General features: G+C 52.2%; 2 protein-coding genes across 7 annotated transcripts; one reads left to right on the forward strand and one right to left on the reverse strand.

The window, feature by feature from the left end:
- Nucleotides 1-141: 141 nt before the first annotated feature.
- On the reverse strand, nt 142-6725 carry MRPS18B (mitochondrial ribosomal protein S18B). 2 transcript variants are annotated; one of them, XM_084753937.1, is made up of 7 exons: nt 6598-6725; nt 5086-5194; nt 4905-5002; nt 4746-4814; nt 2378-2444; nt 1190-1249; nt 142-670 (listed from the first exon to the last, which is right to left on the reverse strand). In XM_084753937.1, exons 1-7 carry the CDS (start codon nt 6706-6708, stop codon nt 384-386), a joined length of 801 nt encoding a protein of 266 aa, XP_084610063.1. In that variant the 5' UTR covers nt 6709-6725; the 3' UTR covers nt 142-383. The 2 variants fall into 2 exon arrangements, with proteins under 2 accessions (XP_084610063.1, XP_084610064.1); XM_084753938.1 differs by lacking the exons at nt 1190-1249; nt 2378-2444.
- PPP1R10 (protein phosphatase 1 regulatory subunit 10) lies at nt 2487-22244 on the forward strand. 5 transcript variants are annotated; one of them, XM_084753827.1, is made up of 21 exons: nt 2487-3325; nt 6026-6096; nt 7491-8030; nt 13674-13791; nt 14394-14480; nt 14639-14774; nt 15372-15423; nt 16840-16917; nt 17054-17227; nt 17392-17497; nt 17581-17693; nt 18120-18220; nt 18407-18554; nt 18654-18812; nt 18901-19147; nt 19253-19316; nt 19421-19618; nt 19815-19890; nt 20129-20242; nt 20336-21013; nt 21203-22244. In XM_084753827.1, the coding sequence occupies exons 4-21, from the start codon at nt 13685-13687 to the stop codon at nt 21310-21312; spliced, it is 2748 nt and encodes a 915-aa protein (XP_084609953.1). In that variant the 5' UTR covers nt 2487-3325; nt 6026-6096; nt 7491-8030; nt 13674-13684; the 3' UTR covers nt 21313-22244. The 5 variants fall into 5 exon arrangements, with proteins under 5 accessions (XP_084609953.1, XP_084609951.1, XP_084609952.1 ...); XM_084753825.1 differs by lacking the exons at nt 2487-3325; nt 6026-6096 and adding an exon at nt 6159-6625; XM_084753826.1 differs by lacking the exons at nt 2487-3325; nt 6026-6096 and adding an exon at nt 6840-6975 and having other exon boundaries at nt 7491-10073.
- Nucleotides 22245-22541: the final 297 nt, after the last annotated feature.

Here is a 22541-nt window from a genome sequence, read left to right on the forward strand (position 1 = left end):
CGAGTATCCCGCCCCCCCAGAAGAGCTGAGGGCACCCTCAGAAAAGCCAGCTACACACCCTTTCTTTGCTGTTGTTTCAAGTTAGTAAATGGACCACACTCCCACCCCACATTCTGAAAAGACAGCCCGAAGGAAGCCAGAGACAGGAGACATAGCTTTATTGTGAGAAAGCTGGGCCAGCAGGTGTGAAACAGACGTTCCATCAGGGGCACACACCGGAGTCAGCGGGTGCCATGTGGGTGGTTCTCCAGTCAGCTTCCCAAATGCACCTAGGCCCCTTTCAGCCTGAACCGCGCAGCTGTGTCCTTAGAGTCGGCCACCGCCACGGCACCCGTGCCATCACCCAACCCTTAACCTCTGACTTCTTCCCCAGGCCACAAGTTCTAAGCACTATGGGAGCCGGTCTGCTCGGTGGAAGCCTCAGCGGGTGGAGTGGGCACCTCAGGCATTGACTCAGGTGGGGGTCCACTTTCTTCTAGGAGGTTGCCTTGGTAGAGCCGGCGAAGGCGGGACAGCTCCCTCTCCGGCGGCTGCTGCCAGCGGTACCACGGGTACCACGGCTCACCCGACAACAAGGTGGGGGGCGGTGGAGTAACACTGACAGCTCCATGCACGGTACGCAAGTCAGCATCTCGGGGCTCAACCTGGGGAACGTAGTAGCTGAGGAGACCTAAGGCATTAAAGGAAATAATGGTGGATGAGGAAGGGCAGTTCAGACTCAGAGACAAGGAAAAAGGCACTGAACCATCAATCATTTCAGCAGGCCCTACACTGTACAACCTGCCAAAGAGACAAAGAGCAGGAGGTGCCGCCTGGGCCCTCCCTGAAAATCTGTGTTCAGTCACTGCACACGTGGCTGAGGGCACCTTCACTCCTCTGTGCAAAGGTGCTGTGTGAGCCAGGTCAGAGGGTCACAGAGCGCAGAACACAGAGACACAAGCCTGTCAAGACCCAGGAGACAGAGTGGACAAGGAAAGAAACGTTTCAAACAGCATCTCAATGCCAGTCCCAGCGGCCTGACCACTGCAGCAGTGGCCACTACACAGAGCTCTGGAAAAATCCTAGTAGGACGTTGGCAGCCACCGACTCAGAGATGTGTGAGAGCCCAAGTCACTGTGCTACACTAAGCACGCTGTGCCCCCCACACCTAAGCACGCGTGTCCCTGCCGTGCCCCCCCCCCCCACTCACCACTCTCCCGGGCTTTCTGGATGGCCTGGGTCAGCCTCTTGTGCTGCTTCATGCAGACTCCTACAGAGAGAAGAACCTGCTTGGAAACCCTCCCACAAAGCAGCCAGTAACATTTCTATTCAGAGCAGCTGACTGTGGAGGACCCTGCCCCCGCCCGAGAGCTTGATGAAGCTCAGATGTGCGGCCACCATGAAGGTATCAGTGCGGCACAGCCTGCACATGGCCAGAAGACGAGTTAGTGGGCAAGTGCAGCTAAAGGTTGGCTTGGACAAGCCACAGAGAAACATCCAGTAAGAGAGGAAGTGATTTTAAATTAGCGAATGTGACAGAGTAGCAATGACGATCCAATCTTCACTCTAGAGACTGACAGGACACCGGGCCACGCCCCTCATGGACGACAGTGTGTTCAGACGGCCCTTCCTTCCTTCTGTGACACATGGCACTTGACTCCACTACTGTTGCCTGAAGCAACTGTAGAACACACCAAACTCAAGTGCCGGTGGCACAAGCAATCTATTTATGTTTGAGACAGGGTCTGTGTAGCTATAGCTGCCTTGGAACTCAGAGATTACCCTCTACCTCCCACATGCTGGAATTAAACGCATGCTTTGCCTTTTAAAGCACATTTAGGAGGCTGGAGAGATGAGTCAAAGGTTAAGAGCACTGATTGCACTTCCAGAGGTCCTGAGTTCAATTACCAGCAACCACATGGTGGCTCACAGCCATCTATAATGAGATCTGATGCCCTCTTCTGGCCTGCAGGTGTACATGCAGGCAAAGCACTGTATACATAATAAAAAATAAATCTTTTTTTTTCTTTTCGAGACAGAGTTTCTCTGTGTAGCCTTGGCTGTCCTGCATTCACTTTTTAGACCAGGCTGGCCTCGAACTCAGTGATCGCCTGCCTCTGCCTCCTGAGTGCTGGGATTAAAGGCGTGCGCCACCGCACCCAGCAAAAAATAAATAAATCTTAAAACGATAAAAGCACATTTAGATAGTGTCCCAGAGAAGCTGACCTCCATCTTTCGTGCACATGTAACTGTTTTAGTGTAGTGAGGGCCCTCACAAAACAAGCTTCAACCACACTTTTGTTGCTAGTAATAGAAACTATCAAAAAACCATCTACCCCCCCAACCAGGAATGCTCCAAGGAAATCCACAGAGCTGTTAACAGCACTGCCAGGCTGACCTGTGTACGGGGCGTGAAAGATGACCCCCGTGTGGGCACACACAAACTGCTCCAAGAGCTTCACATTCTGCAGGAGAGAGAGAGAGAGAGAAGCACGTGAGGGCTGGTCAAGATCTCCGAAGGCCGACAGCACACACCCCAGCAGAACGTAATGAAAAGGCGAACACAGAATGAAGACAAGGAGTTCAAGGCCAGCCGGGGCTACATCTTTTTATAATTCCAGCAATTAGGAGGCAGAAGTAAAGTGGATATCTATGTTCAAAGCTAGCCAGCCCTCCATCATGAGTTCCCGTCCCCACCCAACCCCCAAATAAAAACCCAACAAAATGGTGAAAAACCCACCCAATAGCGGTGGCGCACACCTTTAATATCCGTGTTCCGGAAGCAGAGGCAGCGGATTCGTGATTTTGAGTGGAGCGAACTCCAGGACAGCCAGAGCTACAGCGACCTTGCCTCAAAGAAAAGACCAACAAGACCAACCACAGCCTCACAGCTGCCGTTACTGTCCTACGTCTCTCTAGCCAATTCATGTCGCACACACGCCCTATGTTCTCCACTGAGATACGGAGAAGCATGTTCCTAACGGTCCACTTTTGAGCAAAGAATTGGAGGTGGCCATCAAGGACCCAGGAATAACTCAGAACGGAGCAAATGTGTAACAAACAATACAATAGCTGGACGTCAGGCACAGGGTACGGTGTGTGACTAAGCAGCCCCACGGGACCAGCCACCGAGGTGAGGAGCCAAGTCACAGAGCTGGTCATCACATCTTCACCACTTGCTCCATGCCCAGCCCGGTCGTTGCTTCTCTCTCTAACTGGGCACAGACAGACTTGAGAAGGCACCCATCGCCCCCTGTACACTGTGCTCGGAGGCTTCGAACCCTCACCAGCTGACGGACACTCCACACCCCGGCTTCCTCCACGTGCAGCCATAGCTATGGCTCCTGTGAGCATCTCTATGGTTTTTATTAGTCACTAAGTAGTAAGCCTTGGGGAGCACACCAGTCATCCCAGCACTCACGGAGGCAGAGGCAGGCGGATCGCTCTGAGTTCAAGTCCAGCCTGGTCTACAAAGTTAGTCCAAGGACAGCCAGGGATTTTAAAAAAAAAAATATTTATTTTATAGTGTTCTATCTGATGTGCGTCTGAGTGCCAGAAGAGGGCACCAGATCACATTACAGATGGTTATGAGCCACCAAATGGTTGCTGGGAATTGAACTCAGGACCCCTGGAAGAGCAGCCAGTGCTCTTTTTTTTTTTTTTTTTTTTTTTTTGAGAGAGGGTTTCTCTGTGTAGCCTTGGCCTTCTTGGACTCACTTTGTAGACCAGGCTGGCCTCGAACTCACAGTGATCCACCTGCCTCTGCCTCCCAAGTGCTGGGATTAAAGACGTGCGCCACCACGCCCGGCTTGCAGCCAGTGCTCTTAATACACTGAGCCACCTCCAGCCCCATCTTGAAGGCCTTTTTAGGGAACAAAATCTATCCTACTTTACCACTCCCTTCGTATCTCTGTCCTCTAACCCCAATTCCCAGCATCTCACTGGATACTGGGAGGGAAAGGAAACAGACAACTAGGCAAGGCGGTGCACAGCTGAGACAGGAGACACTGAGTTTGGCTCATCTCGGGCTGTACACACAGACCCTTTCTCAAAATGGAGGAAAGCTCCCGCCCCACACCCTGACTAATAATTGTAAAAGAACAAATAGGGTCCCTTCCTTCCTTCCACCCTCTCTAGTCTCTGGGAGTTTTCCCTTAACGTGTCTATTCTTGAGCTAAGTGTGATGTTACACACCTCTGTCACTCACAGCCCTGAGGAAGGCAGGAGGACCAGAAGATCAGCTGCATAGACCCTGTCTCATCCTATGTCCATCCCCGTTAGTCTCTGGGCGTCCCCCAGGAGAAGCGAGCCTTTTCTATCCTTTGCGTAACTCCTGGTGTAGGTTAAGACAGGGCCTGGAACTTGGAACTCACATATCTGTTTCCGCCTGCCAGGGTTGTGGTTACAGACACATGTCAACCAAGTCTGCTTTCAAATATGTGTCCTTCAAGGCAGGGTTCTCTGGCCGTCCTGAACTTGCTCTGTGGACCAGGCTGGCCTCGAACTCACAGAGACCTGCCCGCCTGTGCCTCCCTTAAAGGCGTGTGTCAGCATGTCCTGCTCAAGCATGGGATTTTCTTACTTGAAACTTAAGAGTATAAATTTCAAGAGAATGAACTAAATCCTCGCAATAAAATTGAAACCCTGCTTCAAACCAAAACAAAAGACCGTTCTACTATAGGGATGTGAAAGCCTGAGACCCCTGACAAGCCCTTTAGCACCGCAGAGGCTCCAAACGCTGGCTCAGAATCAAAGAGTCTCCTTACCCTAAAGTCAACGTGCAGCTTGTGGTCCCGGCAGATGGGGCATGGGTTCCCGGCTATTTTATCCTTCCGCTGTAGATAACAACAAAATAAGGATTGACGCTACCTTCCCTACCTCCTTCCTCTTCACAGCCCGCCAGCACGAGATCCTTAAAAACTTACGATACATGTCTTTCGGGTCCGCTGTGGTGGCACACCACCTTTGTGGTTGCGACGGTAGTCAGCCCAAACAGGGCGAGAACCATACCGGTTCTGGTATTCTGAAATAAAGATCAGACGGGTGAATTCATGCACACAGGCGGCAGGCCCCACCTTCCCTCCTTCCCTCCATATTCTGTGGCACCTTCTGAATCCAGATACTTCCAAGGCTCGTTCTCGTAAGGGGAGACAGGAAGTGAGGATGGAGAATCTTCATCAGGACCACCTTTGGTGCAAAGAGTCTGGAGGGGGACCTACAAAGGGAGTAAAATGAGTGGATGAGTTCCAAGAAAAGGTGGTTGTTGGCTGTCCCTACCCCCACCTCCCAAGACAGGGTTTCTCTGTGTAGCCCTGGCTGTCCTGGAACGCACAGAGATCCCCATCTGCCCCTGCCTCCCTGCAGGGATTACAGGCGTCCATCACAGCGCCGGGCTCAAGAAAAGGTTGTAATTATTTGTTTTATCATACTTAGGGGAGAAGAGTGGAATGTGTGTCTAAAATATCAGTATAATTAAACATATGAAAACAGCACTTCTGCCAGCCGTGGTGGTGCATGACTTTAGTCCCAGCACTCGGGAGGCAGAGGTAGGTGGATCAAAGTGAGTTCGAGGCCAGCCTGGCCTACAGAAGGAGCCTAGGACAGCCAAGGCTACACAGAGAAACCCTGTCTCATAAACAAAACAAAACGGAAAAAAAAAATCAAGTAGCATTTCTGTTGGTGTTAAAATGACAATCACTCTACCTAGTTCCCCAATCAGATCCTACAAGGATAAGCCAACCAGGTGAAGAGATAATTAGAATGTTTGTGGAATGTAAAAACTTAAAAAAACTTGGCATACAAAGATCTGTGCTTGATGAGCATAGTTAGCAGAGAGAAAATGTGCTTAACCTTTGGGAAATAAGATTTTTATAGAGAGCAGGGTATGAATCAGATGAGAAAAGCCCTGTGTCACTGAGTTGAAGAGTTTTATAAAATGCTGCAGGTCAACATTCCACAGGGCAAAACAAATTTGAGTACTAACGCTAGCGATGAAGCTAACAAGCCTATTATTACTTCGGTTGTGACCTCTGTCACCACTCTTTAGTCCCACTTTAGGGAGTGGCGTCCGGACAAGCCTTCCTATCCCTCCCTGCCCTGCTAAGGACCTCCAGGGTGGTGAGTACCTCAGGCTAGAGGGCAATCTCAACCCAGAGAGCAGAATTAAACTCTCACGCCTGCTCTGATAAGAAACTGGTGTGGTAAGAGGCGGGGCAGGGAGGGAGTGGTGGTGTATCACGCTTGTAACCGGGGAGGTGGAGGCAGAAAGATGAGGAATCCAAGGTCACCTATGCCATCAGCCCGAGCTGGGAAAGGATTAAGTCAGGGTGCTTTGGTACAAGGGCACTTCCTGGGTAGCACGTCAGGAACGCATGACCTAGTGAAGAAGCAGTTGTGTGTGGAGTAACCCCACAACCCAGGGCTTTTCATGGGGCTTGACCGAAGACCATGACTCGTAACCCTGGCTCTGATCAGAAGACCCAGTATTAGAAGACGCGCGCGGTGGGGGACAGAGGGTGGTGCAAAACCAAGACGTAGACCCCCTGACTCCTGGCAGTGAAGAGAAGGCTGAAGGCACAGACGCCACGGGGAGGCAGAGCGAGCCCTCTGGGTTGTTACCTGAACTCCGCAGGAACTTCTGAAGAGGGTAGGAAGCCGCCTCTGCAGCGTGTGCCGCAAGGAGGCGGCCATCTTGACGCACGTCCGACGTACGGCCGGACGACCGCGCATGCGCGGGACACTGAGTGGGGGGCGTGGCCAAGGCCTAACCCCGCACTGCGGAAGACGACGCGAACGTCCAAGGGCGGGGTCCGCGGACGCACGCGAATTTAATCTGCGTCACAATCGAACTAGCCGTCAAAATTGCTTTTCTCCGGGACCGGTCACGATGACTCATAGATCCCATGGTCGCCGTCTAACGCTAGAGCAGTTTTGAATGCGATTTTTGACCGGAGGGCTCCCAGTGCGCATGCGCCCCTTGGGTCGGACCAACCGAGGGTGAGAATCGTTGTCCCCTCCCCCCCTCCCCCTCCCCGGGCGGAAGTGGGAGGCAGAGGGAAGGGAGGTTCCGGACGCGGCGATCACGCGCTGGCGCAGAGGGGATCGGAAGGACACGGAAGAGGGGAAGCGAGGGACGGGGCTTCCCGGAGGCGGGGGAGGGACGTCCAATCGGCGGGCGGCCCGGCCTCCGTGCCGGCCAATCAGCGTCCGCCTCGCGCGCCGGGGGGCGTTTCCCCATCAGGTTAGGGTGCGTTGGGCGGCGGCCGGGTATAAAGGACTCCGCCCGAGCGGGCGGCCGCCATTCTGGGGTCCGTTTAGAGGTAAGTTTGGGTGTCCCGTCGCTTGCAGGGTAACGATTTCGCCGAGGGCCGTTGGCCCGGGCGGCGGCGGGAGGACACGGATCTCGCGGGCGGCCGTGTCCGCGGGGCGGGAGGGAACGTCACCGGGGCATGGTTTTAAGGCGACCCGTACTGACTGCATCTTTCTCCTTTTTGTGTTCCTTTTTATCCCAGGTTGAATTTTCTCGGAGAAAGACAGGCCGGCCATCAGGAAAACAAAACAAGCCTCAGCAACATCTAAACCCTTGAAAGGATCCTGAGAGAGAGGGGGGAAAAAGGGAAAAGAGCGGCCACCAGCCCAACCACTTGTGTCTTCTGCCCTTTCCCACCTATCTTGCCCACCCCACCAGCCCACGCTGCTTGGGACTTGAAACCTGTGGCCGAAGGACCGTCACCACATAACTGCAAAAATAATCAACCACCCTCCCTGCCTAAACCCACCCAATCTCACTCACCCAGCATTTACTTTTTGGAATCCACTCAGAATCTTTTTTTTTCAACGACCCCCCCCTCCCTAAATGGAGTTGGGTGGGGGGAAATACGAATACTGAGTTGGTCTTTGCTTTTTTTAAAAATACTTTTTTGATCCAATGAGGCCCCCCAAGTAACTTGAGTTTGGGTCCTGGTTGGTTGTTTTGGTTTTTTTTTTTTCCTCCAAAATTTTACCCCTCCCCCCCTGAGCCCGAGGTGCTGACGTCGCAAAAAAATTGGATAGTAAGTGTCGAATTTTCAAAAACCAGCCTTGCAACAAGAAATCAACGTTTCCCGTTGTGAAACCAAAAATAATGAGAGGAAGAAATGAGACCATAGAACAAATGTAGAGTACCGGAGAAGGACCACGGGTCTCTTAAATCTCCATTAAAAAAGGTCCTGTGGGTCTAAACAGTCTTTGTTCTCTCCCCTGCCACCTGCCTCTTCCCTGCTGTGGAGCAGGCGAGGAGACGGTGAAGGGAGGGCCAGCAAGTGAGGATTTTGACGGTTAACCCTTGATAATCCAGCAAATTTCCAGACTGCCAAAGCATAAGCCTTTGCTATTATAAGGAGGAATGATTACCTTCCTCTGGTTAGCAGTCTTCAAAAGGGTTAATGAGCTCACATACAAAAGATGGTGGATCTTGTGGCCCAGAAGTCCCACTTCTTTGTGTGTGAGACAAGCAGAGCGCCTTTCAATTTGCCAGATTAATAAGCAATCTGTACATAAAGATTGCAGGGTAAGGAGATGGGCAGAGAGAAGTATTAGCTCGCTATGTCTTTAAAGTGATTGTTAAATCCTCTCAATTTTAATGTAATTTGCTTGGGATATATTGTATGGTTAAAGTAGGTGGCAATCTAGGAATAAAGATTGCAAGACACTTAAATTTAGGGCAAAATATAATAGTAACAAGTACATACAATCTAACATTTGGGGAGGTAAAGAATGTCTTGTAATTGTTTCAGATTGCATAGGTTATTTAAGGCAAAAGTGATTAACATTTTAACTTGATACTTTTTAGTGGGCGGTGGGTACAGTTAAGAGGGTGGAAAGGTTGGGAAATGTCGAACTCAGGAGTATAATTTTTAAAGCCATTAGTGCAATTGAATGCTATCTTTCTAGAAGATTTGTGTCGTTAAAAGATTTTTTTTTTTCTTCCCTGCTTCAAATATGGCGACTTTTCCTTGTCCTTTTGTCTTCCAAGCGGCGGCGTTGCAGGTTGTGTCTTGACCCATTTTTCTCCTGTCCTCCCACCTCAGCCCCCTCTGTTGAGGGATCAAAGTCCTCCCCGTTTCCCATTATAGGGAGGACTGTGGTGGTCGGCGGTAGTAGCAAATTGAACTTCAGTTGAGAGTTCAAAAAGATATTTTCGAGACAGGGTTTCTTTGTGTGTAGCCTTGCGAAAATTCAGATTCTTAACCCGCAGAAAATTGTGTATTTTAAGTAGGCTCTTAATCTGAATTAAAATAGGACAGATTGAGAGTGGTGGGCGGGTGGATGACTTTTTCTTTTTTTTTTTTTTAGTGTTAAGTAAAGCTGCCGGCAGATAGGAATAGCTTTTTAAAATTTTTGATTCCTCCGCTCCATAACAAAATGGCGTCCCTCTCCTTTGTTTTTCTCTTTTGCCAGTCAGCTTAGGGCCTCCCTAGAAACTTGGTCAAGGGGGAGGAGCCACTATAAAAGGTGATGTAATCAGCTTCCTTCCTCTCTGGAAACTCCACCCCCAGCAGATGCTTTCCTCCTGGCCGATTGCTGCTGGGGAGAATACCTTTTTCTTGTTCTATTTATCTTTATGAAGTAGGGCAAACGCTTAGTGGGAGCCAGGAAGGAAGCTGCCCTTGTGTAGTTGTAGTTTTTCTGTCTTAACAACCCATTGCTTTTTCACCTTTCACTCATCACAACTGCTTGGATGTGTGTTCTGCCTCAGTTGCCAGGGGTGAAAAGGCAATTAAACCCCACCTGCTTTAGGCCTGAGAGACTGGGGCGAGACACAGTAACTTAAGCAGACAATTGGGCCTAATAAGGTGAAATGTGCCATTCTGCTCAGGATGGGTCCTGGGACTTCCTGAAATGGTTGCTTTTTGACAGTCTGGGGGAGGGCAGGCCCTTGCAGGACTCTTGTCAATCCTCCTTATTCTCACCTCTCAGTTTGGGGATAAACTGTTCAGTGCCATCACCTGCAGTTGCTTAGTTCCCGTATGTTGGCACTAGGATGAGAAGTGAATCTTTAGGAAAGAGGCTGCAGTTGTAAACTCGAGGCAGGGGGAGTCAAGCTACGGTTTCTGGTAAGCAAAACATTTCTGGTATTACATTTCACAACCTTTCTTTTCCGGAGAGCCACTTTTTTGAATTTCTTTTTCCTTCCTTCCTAAAAAGAAATTCCTTTGAAGCACTGAGAGCAGGAGTGTCTCTTCATTTCTACCTGTGGCGGGCGGGGCCAGCCGTGCATGTGGAGAGCCACGCCCTCGAGGGCGGTGCTGGGTGTCTGCTGCTTTATCTCTCTTCCCAACTTTTTCAAAGTCAAGTCTTTTGACATTTCTTCATATACTATTCTTTTCCTTTCTTTTTTCTAATTTAAGTCCTGTGTTGAAGTGTGGCGTTTCTAGGCAGAGTCTGGAAGCCTTTTGTCCTGCTGTCCTGTGGTGACTTGGGTGCCACAGGCTCAGTTTCTGCTGGGTGTGGAATCTCATTCCCTGGGCTTCTGGCTGAATGGGAGGGCCTCTTCTCCATGTCTGTTTACCACACGTCTTTTTTTTTTTTTTTATCTCTAAGCAGCTTGCCAGGTGCCTCTGCAGCATACCTACCTTGGGAGCTGAGCGGTCCACCCCCTGGGTTCCTGACCTCTAGTGAGCAGGGAGTTAGTGCAGAAGGCCTTCCTGGTGTGGGGATGAAAGCAAGGCGTCCTGGGGAACCTTGGAGAACCTGCCTCCTACAGTAGGGCCAGGTGCTGGGTGTAACTGTGTACCTTTATTGAAAGCCAAACAGTCTTCCTGAGACACAACAGATTTTCAGAATAGCAGTGAGGGGCAGGGCCTTATGTAAAGGTATAGAACCTTGCGAATCACCTGAGACAGTCCATTCCACTGTTGGGTCATAGCAGGAGGCACTTGGAGACACTGAGGGAAGAGGGCAAACAGTTCTGCTTTCAGAGGTGCCCAGGTCCAGCAGAGAAGATCTGGCAGTTCTTTTCCCTCTTGTCAGAAGACCTTTGTAAAGCAACCCGGCTTGCATGGACCTTGTTTCTTGAACCGATTCAGGATTCAGTGGTGGTAGATGTTTAAGTAACTAGCCAGATGGATGCTTTTCCACCATTTAAAGCCAAACAACCCTGAGGTCAGATTCACTTTGAAGTCCAGTAGGAATTTGTTATCTGGTAGGAGTTGTAGACCATCCCCAGTACTTAGAAGGTCGAGGTGCACCATAGACGCCCTTCGCTGGTCTCCTTTTGTCTGTGGCCTTCACAGAGGTTGGCAGCCGGGTAACAAAACCAAACCAAAACATGACCTGAGTTCTTGATGGTTACAGAAAGTTTCCTGGGCTTCAAACTCCAGGAGTGGGATGCTTGGGTGCTGTCCCTGCCCACCCTGGTCAGCGCAGCTTCGGGCTCTCACCACAGACCTGCTCCAAACATGATGCAGTCTTCCTTTGTTCCCACGGGAAACCTTATAGCTTGGCTGTGAAGATGAGGACCTAGGGTGTAAGGCGCTAGGGTCCCTGATGAGTAAATGCAACTGAAGAAAAGGCACCAAGAAAACGCACATTTCACTGTGAGGAGACAAGTTCAGTCATCCTCCCAAATCCATGGAAGAGCGGGAAGTGAGCACCTTAATATCCCTGTGTGCTTGCCCGGCTTCCTTGACTAGTGTGCCTTTTATTGTTTATGTAAATGGAATCTTAAAATACCTAAGTCCCACTTCCAGCAGAGGGCACTAGACATGGCCCAAGCTTTGTACTCATTGGTCCAGTTTCTCTGAAGGTGGCTGTCCTCTGTCTTATCTGCTCAATTGAATGAAGGAACATTAGAATTAGGCCTGTTAGTTCATAGGTAGACATACAAAGGAGATATGCTTTGCTCTCGGTTTCAGTCACTGAGCTGTGTTCAGAGGGACTGGAATGAAGTAATGTTTAATTCAAGGCTTGACAAATTGCATACATTTTTATTTGGGGTTCTAATAGATGTATGTGTATATAAAAGTTTTGAAAATTCCCTGCTTTATATTGCTTTATGTATTACTACTTTGGGCCCATTCATTCCTTTTCCAGTCTAACAGATGGGAAATCTGTTACTATGTACCTGCAGCTTCCACAAACCACTGTCTGCTGTCTGAGGTCACAGGGAGATGGCGCACATCAGTGAGTTTGTCCCTTGTGAACATTTCCAGTGCTCTTGAATGGTTTTCTCCTTTGACCTCAGCTCCAATGTGTTGGCTACAGCAGTTAACAGTGTTGTACACTGCTTGCCTTCCCTGCATGGCTGCCTGTGCTGAGCCCTCAGGCTGCAGCCTCCAGAGCAGAGACTCCTGCCTCTGCTGCTCTGCCTCCTTGCTGCTGCCGCCGCCGCCGCCCTAGGCCACTAGGAAATCCACACTTAAAATGGATTTTTGTTTTGTTTTACACTCTAAATTTTATCTCATCTGGAGAATCACTCTTGTCTTTAACAGCATCTTTGCTCAGATTAAACATGTCTAAGCCAGGAAAACAGGTCAACTCCTTTTACACATCTTTCCTGGTTTGTCTGAGAAAAACCAATTGATTTGTATTGCAAGGATCCTATTTTCTCTAGAAAATGCAATTTTTTGTTTCGTTATAGACTGGTTCTAACCTTGGGGCTGCATTTGCTGTATCTGTGATGTGCAAGATGCAGGGCCTCACCTTTGTCCTGTTCTTGCTAGACTGGCCACTTCTGCTTCTGAGGAGGCCTGTGCTTTTATTTGTCAGAAGCCAGTGCTGATAGAAGTGCGCCCAAAACTCCCATTCAGACCCATGTCAGCCCTAATCATCCATCTGGAATTCTGGCCTCAAAATGGCTTCGTTTTCGTAGAAGGAGTGCGGCTTTAACTCCTTTCCCAGCCTGATTTGAAGTGGTGTCGTCAAACTTAGCACACCTTCACCTTTCATTACTGCTTTTGAGTCCTGGTTTCTGGTTCTCGGCTCTTGGACTTTTTTTTGGAATCTTGGACAGGAGAGGGTCAGGTTTGCATCTTTGCTTCTGAAAGCACAAGCCAAGTTTTTCTTGAGCCTTGGAACAATAAATCTTGTTTTGTGTTTGGCTGATAAGTAACATTACTCAGGGCTGATAGAGCCTGCTCTTCTCAGGCACTTTTGTTTCTCAGAGCCATGCACGGCTCCCTGGGGAAGGGCTCAGCTCAGCGCTTTGTTGTTTTCTCCATCAGCCACCTCAGCTGGCACGTTCTTCTCTTGTGATTATGACTCTTAAACAGCCAAGATAAAAGAGAATTGATTTTTGCGGAGAGGATGATTGATTGATGATTTTTTTTTTTTTAACCCAGATACCCAGGGTTGTCCCAGTTATCTTAGAGAGCTACAGCTGGCCCCCTCATCAAAATTAGCAGCAGCTAGTTGGGGACAGGACCTTACAGGCATGAGGAAGTGAACATTGTGTCACGGGTCTTAGCACTGATAAACCTTTCTTGGGAACAGATGGTCTAGGAAGGAGAGGGAGTGAGTGCTGGGGCCATGCACTCGCCCCAGCTTAAGTTGTCAAGGCTATTTTGTGAGCATGATTTGATTTTACTACTCTAGAGCATAGTTGAGTTGAACATAGGTTAATTAGTCACTGTGTCTCATGCGCCAGTGGTATTTATTACAGGGTTCAGTTAGAGCTGTCTTCGTCACCCATTTATCCTGTTTTGTTTTTACCTCAGAAACCACCATTATGGGTTCGGGTCCCATAGACCCCAAAGAGCTCCTCAAGGGTCTGGATAGCTTCCTGACTCGGGATGGAGAAGTGAGGAGCGTGGATGGAATTTCCAAGATCTTCAGGTGAGCCTGCCCTCTCCGGGTCCTTCTCAGCAGAGGAGACAACGCTTGAGTTAACTGAATGGGGCGAAGAGTCAGGGTCTCTTGCTGTTGGCTGTGATGGAGGCCAGAGAGTCTCGGTGGGGTGAGGCAGGGAGTGTAGGAAAGTCTTGGTTCTGTCTTGGGTCATGTTGTGTCTCTACCCAAAAAAGTCATTTTCCTTGAGAGATTATCAAGGTTTTCCAGAGAAAGCAGACAACTAAGCCAGGCTAAGGCTGCAGTGAGGGGAAGCTGTGTGAGCCCTGACTGTACCTGGAGGCAGTTGTGTCTGTGCTGGGAGAAGAGGGGTGCTCTCCCAGGCTCCTCTGCTGCCTTCCACCCGCCACAATCACGGAGGCCTGGGGACTCCCTCCCAGAGCAAAGAGTGTCATCCGGGGTTCTCCAGGACCCTAGGATTCAAGGCCTGTCCTGTAAGGGATGAGCTGGCAGGCATCCCTCTAGCCTGTCCTCCCAGCACTCAGGAGGAAGGCTAGCCTAGGCTGATAAGCCCCCGAAGCTGTGACTTCAGTACTGGTGATGCTAAGTGCAGGTGCTCTGTCCCTTGGCTAACTGGAACCCTCTTTCAGTCTGATGAAGGAAGCACGAAAGATGGTGAGCCGATGCACATACTTGAACATCATCCTGCAGACCCAGGCCCCGGAAGTGCTCGTGAAGTAAGTGGCGGGGGTGGGGTGGGGGGGGGTGGGGTGGGGGGGGCGGCTGTAATGGGAGGAGGAGGCATGAGGTTTCTGGGTCTCTGCGCGTGTGAGCTTGCCTGCTGGTTATAGATACTTGGAAGGGCTTCCCAGATTCTGCTCTCACCTGCTTGCAGGTTTATTGATGTTGGTGGCTACAAACTTCTCAACAACTGGTTAACGTATTCAAAGACGACCAACAATGTTCCTCTCCTGCAGCAGATTGTGCTGACGCTGCAGCACCTTCCGCTTACTGTGGAGCATCTCAAGCAGGTACCTGCGCTTCTCCTCTTCCAGGCCTGGGAGTGACAGCAAGGGCCCTTTGTGTGTCTGCACCTCAGTTTCCCAGCTCTAAAGAGAGACTGAGTTGAGTCTTATTCCCACTTACTCGGCCAGCTCAGCTGCATCTCTAGCCCTTCTCACTGGGTCTTTGTAGGATTAAGTAAGACTGTATCTGTAGCTGGGCGTCATGGCCACGCCTTTAACCCCAGCCCTCAGGAGGCAGCGGCAGAGGCAGGTGGGTCTTGTTTAAGGCCAGCCTGTTCTACAGAGTGAGTTCCAGGTCTCTCAGGGTTACACAGAGAGATGCTTTCTTTTTTGTTTGTTTGTTTTGAGACAGGGTTTCTCCGTGTATCCCTGGCTGTCCTGGACTCACTCTGTAGACCAGGCTGGCCTTGAACTCACGGAGACCCTCTTGTCTCTGCCTCCCAAGTGCTGGGATTAAAGGCGTGTGTCACCGCACCCATCAAGAGATCCTTGAGAAGCAACGGTATCTGCGTGTTTGGGAAAGGTTAGGGTTGCCAGCGCTGCAGGGGTGGGTGTGCTTGTTGAGCCCGCACTCACTTCCTGCCGTCCCTCCTCTCATTACAGAACAACACAGCAAAACTGGTGAAGCAGCTGAGCAAGTCAAGTGAGGATGAAGGTGTGTGCTGTGCCCTGCAGAGCCGCCGCTGCGTCGCGGCCTCGGCCGGGTTCTTGTTCACTTCTGCTTTTCTGTCCCTCCTTCCCTCCCTCCATTTTTCTATTTTTTGGGAGGTGGTGTTTGTGTGACCCTGGCTGTCCTGGAACTTACCATGCAGATCAGTCTGGCCTTGGAATCCTAGATCCACCTGCCTCTCTCCCCAGTGCTGGGACTGAAGGTGTGCACCGCCATGCCAGCCTTACTGGGTGCTTTGGACATGTGGAGGTCTGTGCCTCTCGTGCAGCGCTGCTTTGTCTTCCTGCTAGACTCCTAATCCGATGCCCTCCTGGATTCCAAATGAAACCCGCTCAGTTTTCCACACCAGCTATGCCTGTCAGGGAGCATTTGGAGGAGGGGCTTTTCCCGCTGTGACATGTGAGATAGGGAATCTGCTGACCTGGAACTCACTTTGCAGACTTTGGTGTCAGGGGAGCTCATGAGCCTGTCTCAGGTTCTTCGCTGTGAAGAACTGTTCCTGAAGGCGAGGGACCCACTTTGGTTTAACTCATAGTACTGGGCTTTACGAGTATTTATTTATATGTTCCTGGGGGGTCCTCCCCAGAGTCCCCTGCATGTTGGGTAAGAACTTGAGTGCTCTGTGGAAACCACTCTCCAGCGTTTCTCCCTCTCTTCTTAGTTTTAGTCTCAGTATTTGGTTCTTTGAGATACTAAGCATCTTGCGGTTTTATGATTTCTCAGAGTACATGTCACATAGAGGATGACGTCAGGGACGCTGTCTGCCCCTCCTTCCCACCTGCTTCCTGTGTACATTCACATGTGTGTGTGTGGTGTTCTACTGCACGTGTGTCTCTTCTCCCAGCCCCAAACTAGCAGCCGTTCCAGCCTAGCTGCTCGGCTCAGCTTCTCCTGCACCAGCTGCCTTCTCTTCTCACTCTACTCAGTCTTCCTTCCTGAGCCTCTGCTGGCGTTTTTATATTATCTCTGGTTCCCAGAAACCCAAGAGGCAACCAACACTGAAGGTCATAGGGTCAAGCAGTTCTAACAGCTAAGAATTCTTCTTTTCTTTTTTTAAAAATGTATTTATTTATTATGTGTGCATGCAGGCCAGAAGAGGGCACTATCACATTACAGATGGTTGTGAGCCACCATGTGGTTGCTGGGAATTGAACTCAGTGCCTTTGAAAGAACAGTCAGTGCTCTTAACCTCTGAGCCATCTCTCCATCCCTAACTAAGAATTCTTAAGGAGCAACTGGGGACCCTTTAAAGGGCTAGGCCCACAAGATAAATCACACTACATGTCACATTTTTCCTCCATTGAACAGATTTAACTGTATTTTTTTAAACATTCTATTTTCTATTACTGGAAATAATTAAATTATTACTAAATAAGTAATTTTTCCATTTTCCACCTGCAGAGCTCCGGAAATTGGCATCAGTCCTTGTCAGCGACTGGATGGCTGTCATCCGTTCCCAGAGTAGCACCCAGCCCGCAGGTAAGGTCCTGGCCCTTTACCCAGCTGCCTCTCCTCCCTTAGATGGTAGCCCTGTGGGTCTAGGCTGATTCTTCACCTCAGGCGGCGCTCTGTTTATCTAAATGAGATTTTTACCTGCTTTGTTTTTCCATAACAGAGAAAGATAAAAAGAAAAAGAAAGAAGAGGGGAAAAGTCGAGCCATGCTTCCTGAGCGACCTGTGACGGAAGCGAAGGCTGAGACACGGGCTGAGGAGGCCCCGGAGAAGAAGAAGGAGAAGCCCAAGTCACTGCGAACCACAGCGCCCAGTCACGCCAAGTTCCGCTCCACTGGTAAGGCCGCCAGCAGGCCTTGCAGGACCCTCAGTCTGTAGAGCTGCCCCTTGGGCTGGGAGGTGGATTATGATGTCAGAGTCTGAGAAAGAAGAAGGAAAGCAGGGCACATGGAGGGGTGGCGAGGGTCAGAGGGGAACTGCCATCTGCATGTTTCTCCCCAGGGCTAGAGCTGGACACCCCGTCTCTGGTGCCTGTGAAGAAGAGCTGCAGCACCGTGGTGGTGTCGGACAAGTACAACCTGAAGCCCATCCCCCTCAAGCGGCAGAGGTGCGCGCAGTGTGGGTTCTAAGGAGTTGGGCGGGGCTTTGCAGAGACGGGTTGGGTGATTGCTGACTGTCCCCCTTTTGTAGTGCCACAGCTGCTCCGGGCGACGCTGCCCCCCCCGCAGAGAAGAAGTACAAGCCCCTCAACACGACCCCCAATACCACCAAAGAGATCAAAGTGAAGATCATCCCCCCGCAGCGTGAGTGTGCAATGCCCTCTTCTGGGGTGCCCGTAGCATGAATGTGCAGCGCCCTCTTCTGGGTGCCTGTCAGCGCTTGGCTTGGCTTTGCCTTTGATGTCTCGGCATCCTGGAATTGTTGCTCTTCTGGAACTCTTTTCCATAGGAGTCACACTGGGCAGGGAGCTGTGCCCTCTCAGGTGGCAGCCTTCTCAGCTGTTTTCCTCAGGGCTGGACCCTCCGCCCTTTGCTTAATGAATTGTGATCAAAATCATGGCTTCCTGCCAAAAGAAAATGGGATAATGGGGACTTCCTGTGTGAACCTTGCTTCCTGGTCACTTTGGTCAGGGACCCCCCCCCCCAGGGCCCCCTTCTGCCTTCTGCTTGGGTTCTGCAGGTGAGGCTGTGGTGGAAGTCTGCTCAGTCACTCTTCTTTCTCCTGTGTAGCTATGGAGGGCCTGGGCTTTCTGGATGCTCTCAATTCAGCTCCTGTCCCAGGCATCAAAATTAAGAAAAAGAAGAAGGTTCTGTCACCTACTGCTGCAAAGGTATGAGCCCCAGAAGGGAGTTTTGGTGATAGGGTGCCTGAGGTGGATGAGTCAGGGGCTGTTGTGGGTGAGAGCAAGGACGTGCCTTCGGGTGTAAGCTGCGGTGGTGCCACTGGCAATTAGGGTCCTGGATTCGTTTCCTTGGGGGTCCTGTCAGCTCACTGGCTACTTTCTTTTTTATGACAGCCCAGCCCTTTTGAAGGGAAAACAAGCACCGAGCCAAGTGCAGCCAAACCATCCTCCCCAGAGCCAGCACCCCCTGCTGAGCCCATGGACACCGACCGCCCTGGCACCCCAGTGCCGCCTGTGGAAGTCCCGGAGCTCATGGATGCAGGTGACCTGCCGAGGCTGGCCTGGGGCTTTTCGTAAGGCTGGGTCTCTGGGTGAGACCTTTGTTGCTTACAGCTTCATCTGAAACCTGTCTTGTTTTCAGTCTCCTCGGAGCCAGGAGCTCTGGACGCAAAGCCTGTGGAGAGCCCTGGAGACCCCAGCCAGCTGACTCGGAAGGGCAGGAAGAGGAAGACTGTGACGTGGCCTGAGGAGGGCAAGCTGAGAGAGTATTTCTACTTTGAACTAGATGAAACTGAACGAGGTACAAGGCCAGTTCCCTGCGTGTGCGGGTGGGTCCAAGAGCCGAGCACAGGCAGGCTGGCTCACTTGACCTCTTGACCTCCCCGCAGTGAATGTGAACAAGATCAAGGACTTCGGTGAGGCTGCTAAGCGTGAGATTTTGTCAGACCGACATGCTTTTGAGACAGCCCGGCGGCTGAGCCACGACAACATGGAGGAGAAGGTGCCGTGGGTGTGCCCCCGGCCTCTGGCTCTGCCCTCGCCCCTCGTCATCCCTGGAAGCAACAGCCAGGAGCGATACATCCAGGCGGAGAGGGAGAAGGGCATCCTTCAGGAGCTCTTCCTGAACAAGGAGAGGTGAGCGGAGGGGCTGCTGCCGCATGGTAGGGACCTCGGGAGGACTGCAGAGAGAGCTTCGAGGCCTGGATGGGGTAATATAACTGGCTCCTTTTCTTCTTTCAGTCCTCATGAGCCTGACCCTGAACCGTACGAGCCCATCCCCCCCAAACTGATCCCCCTGGATGAGGTGAGTTGCTGTCCCTCCGTGGGTGGCACAGAGGGATGGGCGCTCATGTGAGGGTGCCGCTGCGTTGTTGGCCTCGGCCCTGACTTGTTCTCTTCTGTTCTCAGGAGTGCTCCATGGATGAGGCACCCTATGTTGAGACCCTGGAGCCGGGGGGATCTGCTGGCTCACCTGATGGAGCAGGAGGCTCCAAGCTGCCTCCAGTTCTGGCCAATCTTATGGGAAGCATGGGAGCTGGGAAGAGCCCCCAGGGCCCTGGAGGAGGAGGAGGGATCAACGTCCAGGAGATCCTCACCTCCATCATGGTACGCAGCCTTCTTCCCAAGTGCGCCTCCTCGCGTCCCCTTCAGATCCCGTCTCCCACTCTTCACTCTAGTTTTGAGTTTCAGGTGTGTCTGGCACCCAGAATGGCCTGGGGCAGCCTGCACCCTGTTTCTGTCTCCCGTTTCCCTACTGAATTGTTGCTGTCGCTCTTATGACTGTCGCTTCACTTGCTCACAGGGCAGTCCAAACAGCCACCCTTCCGAGGAGCTGCTGAGACAGCCAGACTACTCCGACAGGCTCAAGCAGATGCTGGGTAACCCTCAGGGCCGGCCCCGGGGCCTGGGGAGGACACTGCTGGCGGCAGGTTGGGGAGCAGGGTTTCCCAGATGCTGAAGAGCACGGGTCTGTTGCCACTGGGCAAGAAGCGGGAGGGCACACTGGACACAGAGCAGGACTCTGCCAGGTTGGTCTGAGGTTTGCTGGGCACACTTGCCTGGGAAGCCATTTCCCTAGAATCCTTCTGACTGTTTTACTCCTGTTCTCACTCACAGTACCACATGGACTCCTCGGTCCTGGTCCTGTAGCCAATGGCTTCCCACCTGGAGGCCCCGGGGGCCCTAAGGGCATGCAGCATTTCCCCCCAGGTCCTGGAGGGCCCATGCCAGGTGGGTGAGAGAAACAGCTTCCTTGCTGCCCGGGCCAGGGCATGGCGGTGGTAGAGTATAGCGTGTAACTGATGACTGTCTTCCCTCTAACAGGTCCCCATGGAGGCCCTGGAGGACCCGTGGGGCCACGTCTCCTGGGTCCCCCACCCCCTCCTCGGGGAGGTGATCCCTTCTGGGATGGCCCAGGTGACCCTATGCGAGGTGGCCCAATGCGTGGGGGCCCAGGACCTGGACCCTACCACAGAGGCCGAGGGGGGCGTGGAGGAAATGAACCACCACCGCCCCCTCCATTCCGAGGAGCCAGAGGAGGTCGTTCTGGAGGAGGACCCCCAAATGGCCGAGGAGGTCCTGGTGGAGGAGGCATGGTTGGAGGTGGTGGGCACCGCCCACATGAAGGCCCTGGTGGGAGCATGGGTGGCAGCAGTGGGCATCGCTCCCATGACGGACCTGGTGGAGGAATGGGCAGTGGGCATCGCTCCCATGACGGACCTGGTGGAGGAATGGGCAGTGGGCATCGCTCCCATGACGGACCTGGTGGAGGAATGGGCAGTGGACATCGCTCCCATGACGGACCTGGTGGAGGAATGGGCAGTGGGCATCGTCCCCATGATGGCGCTGGACACGGGGGACCCCATGGCCACCGGCCACATGATGTCCCTAGTCATCGAAGCCATGACCATCGAGGGCCACCACCTCATGAGCACCGAGGTCACGATGGCCATGGAGGAGGCGGCCACCGAGGGCATGATGGAGGCCACAGTCACGGAGGAGGTGAGGACACGCCTGAGGGCTCACCATATCCGGGGGTGGAGGGAGAGTTGGGAAGAACATGAGGGCTCCCCGACCCCTCTGTGCACAAGGAAGGCGATCACTATTCTCAGCCTTCCACGAGCCGCCAGCACTGTAGGAGGGTGATGGGGTCCCTAGCTGCGTCTGACCGTCCTGCCGTCATTCCCACAGACATGTCGAACCGCCCGGTCTGCAGGCATTTCATGATGAAGGGCAACTGCCGCTATGAGAACAACTGTGCCTTCTACCACCCGGGGGTCAACGGGCCCCCGCTGCCGTAGGCCGCCACCCTGCCCGCGCCCCGTGGACCGCAGCCTTGCTCCTTCCACTCGTTATGGCTTCTGTGAGGCCCACTTTCCCTTTTCCCAGCTGATGAGGAGCCGGCCCCCTCAGTTCCCACCTGGTTGGGTTCCTGGGGGTTTCTGATTACTGGTGCACATTGATGGACATATTCCCCTCCAGTCTGGAGAGGAGAGAGACTGGACAGACACACTGTATGCGCTGGACTGCTGAGACGGCTGGCTTCATGTTGTGAGGAGATTTGCCCTGTGTCCCAAACCCCTTCCAGTATTCGCCCCGACGCCCGAGAGCCTAAAGCTGGTCGCCCTGGAGACCTCTGCTCTTTCTCCACACGCACACGGAGCTGAGCTGGTCAGACGCTCGCTGGGTGAGGGGTGACACATAGCCCACTGCACTGAGGGCTCCACTGGCAGGAATTGAGTTCTGGGAACACCCCGCCCTCTAGTTGTGCCCCACACTGGCCAGTTCCTGTGGAGCCCTTTGCCAGGCTCAGTGATGGCACACTCATATCTGGACCCAGTGAGAGTTGTAGCTGGCAGAGGGGAGGCCTGCAGTGCTGGGCCACTCTTACTTACAGCCATTTTAGAGACTCCGTGGGAGACCAGCTTTCATCAATTAGAGCCGGGTGCACTGGGCCTGACGCACTACATGCACTGCCTTTGGGAGTGGGCTTGCCCCTCACCCTCCAGGGAACCCTGTCAGTGTGTGGCTTCCTGGGCCGACTCCGCAGGAGTAGCCCTGCCCCGGTCCTCTCCTTCCCTGTCTTGGCATCAGTTGTTTTCTATGAAAACAGTGGGTTGGTTTTGTGCAGGGTCTTGGGTTAGAACCACAATGGATTTGAGGAGTTTTTCTTTTGATTTTGTATATTTTGTACATTAATAATAAACAGTGGAAAGAGAAGCAGCTCATTTAACCCTCGTGTATTTTGACTTTTGATTCTTTTAATAACAGCCCAGGTTGCAGAGCTGGGTTGGTGGCTAGGAGCACTTGCACGCACTCGCGTGGTAACAGCCATCCTAACTCTGACAAAAGCTAGAGTCACCAAAGGAGAACATGCCTCCAGGAGAGAAGCTGAGGGAACCTGCAGGGCACTGTGGGTGGGGCCATCCCTGGGCTGCTGGGTTCCACAGGGAAGCAGGCTCAGCAAGCCGTAAGCAGCACCCTCCATGGCCTCCGCTTCAGGTCCCGCCCCCAGGGTCCTGCCCTGACT

Source organism: Acomys minous (assembly GCF_964271855.1).
Source record: "Acomys minous genome assembly, chromosome: 13".
Taxonomy (NCBI): Eukaryota; Metazoa; Chordata; class Mammalia; order Rodentia; family Muridae; genus Acomys; species Acomys minous.